We start from the raw sequence: 3,636 nt of genomic DNA, 5'->3' as shown, positions 1-3,636 counted from the left end.
CTAGGTGTCCTGCCTAGTCAAGAGGGGGGAATCGGGGCTTCCAGAGTGGGACATTTCCACCTTTCACAGATAGCCATCTTCTGATGAAATAAACTACAATGTTGGAATCAGTCTCTCTGCAATCTTCAGAAAAGAGAAATAGCTTATTATTTTACTGTACTTCAGGAAACATTTTCCAGGAGGAGGGAGCTCAAGGGATAGAGAAATTCATGCCTTCAGCTGGGCCCCTGCTCCTGAGTGGGGCCAGGCTTTGGGGACAGAGGGAGCTGATGGCAACCTGACAGCATTGCTGAGAGACAGCTGTGTCCAGAGGCAGCTCCTCTGCAAAGAGCAGCAGGGCTCTGGGCACTGCCTGCCGCTGCTGAYGTGAGATGAGACATGACAGAGAGGAGTGAAAGGCAGTGTGGAGTGGGTGGCCAGAGGAGAGCTTACTGTGGGAGGACTCTTCACAGATCTTTGTACAGTACGTCTCTGGCTGTAGAGCAAGACTACTGAGCTTCCTTGAAAGGTCTTCTGAATCCAGCTATCCCATGACTGATAGGGTTTTAAAGGATCATTCTGCTGGTTTCTCCAGTGTGGAGGAGGAGGAGATGCTTCAGAGCAGGGATTCCCTGCTGCGCCATCACAGGGACAAGGCATGCTGCTACCTTATCCCGAGGATGGATTCTGGGGTTGTGAAGCCAGGGAGTGCACCCAGGTATGCCCATGGCTATGATTCAGATCAGTCTCCCTGCACCCCATGGTGCTGTGTGCCTGGAGCAGTGACTCTGCTCCCTGTGAGGGTCAGCACTCAGCCTGCCCGGGGAGCTCCCCATAGTGCTGTGGGGAGAAGCTCTGGGTGAGAGGGGCGACCCCCGGCAGGACAGGTTCATTCTCCCATAGAGCGGGTGCTGCTTGGCTCAGGGCTGCTCACAGCTCCAGCTCACCAGGACATTTTGAGAGTGGAGATCTCAAGAGGACTTGTCTCTGCMTGGTGGGAATGGAAATGCAGCAGTCAGGTTTAAACAAGGGGCTAAGATCTTAACCATCACACTGAAGGATGAATAGGTTTGCAAGTGCCTTCACCACTCCTCAGCCTACAGACACCACCAACATCACCTTGCCAGTCTCATCGGGGATTTTTCTGGTCTGCTGTTTAACACCTGCAAGCAGAGAGATGCTGCTGGGCAGTTTCCTGCTGCTTGGAGGTTTCTGTAGGGCAGAGCTGAGATCACAGTGGGTGGGATGGGGTTTGTTTGGGGACAAAGGAAGAGCTCCCAGCAAGGACATCTCCAGGCAGCAGAGAGATGGTCAGAGAGTGAGAGAAAACTGCTACCAGACACCTCATGTGAGGTCGGGGTGCAGTTGGTTCTCTGCCAGCTCCTGCAGTGCAGATGCTTTCCCTTGAGGAAGCCCCCRTCATCCTTCCTCTGTCACTCAGCGGAGGCATGGGGAATGAGATGACTGTCCTTCAGGAAACCCCAGCTTTAAGACACTTGATGCTCCATGGGGTGTGCTGCCAAGCTGTGCACTGCCCTCCAGAAGGGCACAGCTCTTCTGTAGGACATGTGTGATCGCTAAATGTGCCGTGCAGAAGCCACAGAGGTGCTAAGGATATGAAAATGCTGCTGCGGATGGCTGTATGTGGGCAGCTGAAGCAGCACTGTGTGTTTTTGGTTACAAAATGAGTATTGAGAGCTGCCTCAGTGTCAGAGCCACATCGGAGTCCTTATTCTGATCATCGGAGCCATGCGCTATGTGCCACCCTCTCCATCACTCTTGGGACATCTGACCTGAGCGAGAGGTGAGTTTGGAGATCTGCGCTTTGCAAGTGGCCACCACTGTCAGCACAGGCCAGTTTCCTTTCAGGGTAACTTGCGTTCTAGACTGTCCCCTAGCTGAGAGAGGTGCATGCCCAAGGCAGCTGGGAGTGGGACTGATGTGGAGACCAGTGTGCTGGCTCTGTCGTAGGGCACAGGGAGAGCTTTTGCCTCTCGGGACTCACTAGTCTTYGCACGGAGAGCAGTGGCAAGGTTGCATATTCCTACCCTGCAGAGCAGACAAACAAAYMAACAAGCCCCCCAAAAGTGAAGCTGTTGCTTTTGTGGTCAAAATGCCTCAGAATTAGATGTGAAGATGTTAAGCAGACTTTCTACATTATAGCAGGAGTGACTGCTCTGGAGCCTGTGCACAGAGGTCCCTGCTCCTCATGGCACATGCAGCCAGCACAAACTGGAGCTCCAGACAGGCTCCTGAATGAAGGTTCTGCTGAGGAGAAAAGCAACGTTTGTATGTATGTGGGTGTGCGTGTGCTGGGGGTGTCTGTGAGAAAGGGAAGGAGCTTTGAACAGAGAAGTCTTTACAGACTTGTCACTGTCTTTTCCTTATTTAACAGTCCCAGGTGCCTGGAAGGAGCAAAATGTCCAACAGCAGCTCCCTCAACGAGTTCATCCTCCTGGCATTTGCAGACACTCAGGAGGTGCAGCTCTTGCACTTCTCACTCTTCCTGGGCATCTACCTGGCTGCCCTCCTGGGCAACGGCCTCATCATCACAGCCGTAGCTTGCGACCACCGCCTCCGCACCCCCATGTACTTCTTCCTCCTCAACCTCTCCCTCCTCAACCTTGGCTCCATCTCCACCACTGTCCCCAAATCCATGGCCAATTCCCTGTGGAACACCAGGGCCATTTCCTACTCAGGATGTGCTGCYCAGGTCTTWMKYYTTKYCWTYTTSWTTTSAGSTGAGTATTCTCTCCTCACTGTCATGGCCTATGACCGCTACATTGCCATCTGCAAACCCCTACACTATGGGACCCTCATGGGCAGCAGAGCTTGTGTCAAAATGGCAGCAGCTGCCTGGGCCAGTGGTTTTCTCAATGCTGTCCTGCACACTGGTAACACATTTTCAATACCACTCTGCCAAGGCAATGTTGTGGACCAGTTCTTCTGTGAAATTCCCCAGATCCTCAAGCTCTCCTGCTCAGACTCCTACCTCAGGGAAGTTGGGCTTATTGTGGTTACTGCCTGTTTAGACTTTGGGTGTTTCATTTTCATTGTGCTGTCCTACGTGCAGATCTTCACTGTTGTGCTGAGGATCCCCTCTGAGCAGGGCCGGCACAAAGCCTTTTCCATGTGCCTGCCTCACCTGGCCGTGGTCTCCCTGTTTATCAGCACTGCCATGTTTGCCTACCTGAAGCCCCCCTCCCTCTCCTCCCCAGCTCTGGATCTGGTGATGGCTGTTCTGTACGCAGTGATGCCTCAAACACTGAACCCCCTTATCCACAGCATGAGGAACAAGGAGCTCAAAGGCGCACTGAAGAAACTGGTTCAATGGGTACGATGTCAGAGCCAATAACTATCCCATGTCCATTCACAGCAATTCTGACAGCAAGGCTCTGTGTTATTCATTTCTTTTCTTTTCTTTTTTTTTTCCCCTCTGGTACATTCTTGTAAAAAGAAAAAGAAGTTTTGGTTCATACCGCTTATCCTCAGGAATCTCTTATTTGAATCTGACCCAGAGACCATGTTGAAGCAGGAATCCAGGCTTCCCCCTTCATCAGCAGAGATGAAGGAACCTCAGAGTCTATTAGTCTGAGCTCCCTGGATGCCCCCAGTGCAATGAGGAGAGTTTCCCTTTGCAGTGTCTCTTTTGGTGCT

General features: G+C 52.2%; 1 protein-coding gene across 1 annotated transcript; it reads left to right on the top strand.

Annotated features, from left to right (window-relative positions):
- Positions 1-2,398: 2,398 nt before the first annotated feature.
- On the top strand, positions 2,399-3,313 carry LOC112963322 (olfactory receptor 14A16-like; the record flags this gene model as incomplete). The annotated part of the gene is made up of 1 exon (XM_026060248.1): positions 2,399-3,313. A coding segment is annotated over exon 1 (915 nt), but the record flags the coding sequence as incomplete, so codon positions are not given.
- Between the last annotated feature and the right edge of the window lie 323 nt (positions 3,314-3,636).

Source organism: Apteryx rowi, unplaced genomic scaffold, assembly GCF_003343035.1.
Source record: "Apteryx rowi isolate R43461 unplaced genomic scaffold, aptRow1 scaffold_1678, whole genome shotgun sequence".
Lineage (NCBI taxonomy): Eukaryota > Metazoa > Chordata > Aves > Apterygiformes > Apterygidae > Apteryx > Apteryx rowi.
Note: the sequence above shows the minus strand (reverse complement) of the source record. Positions and strands in the feature narration are given on the sequence as shown.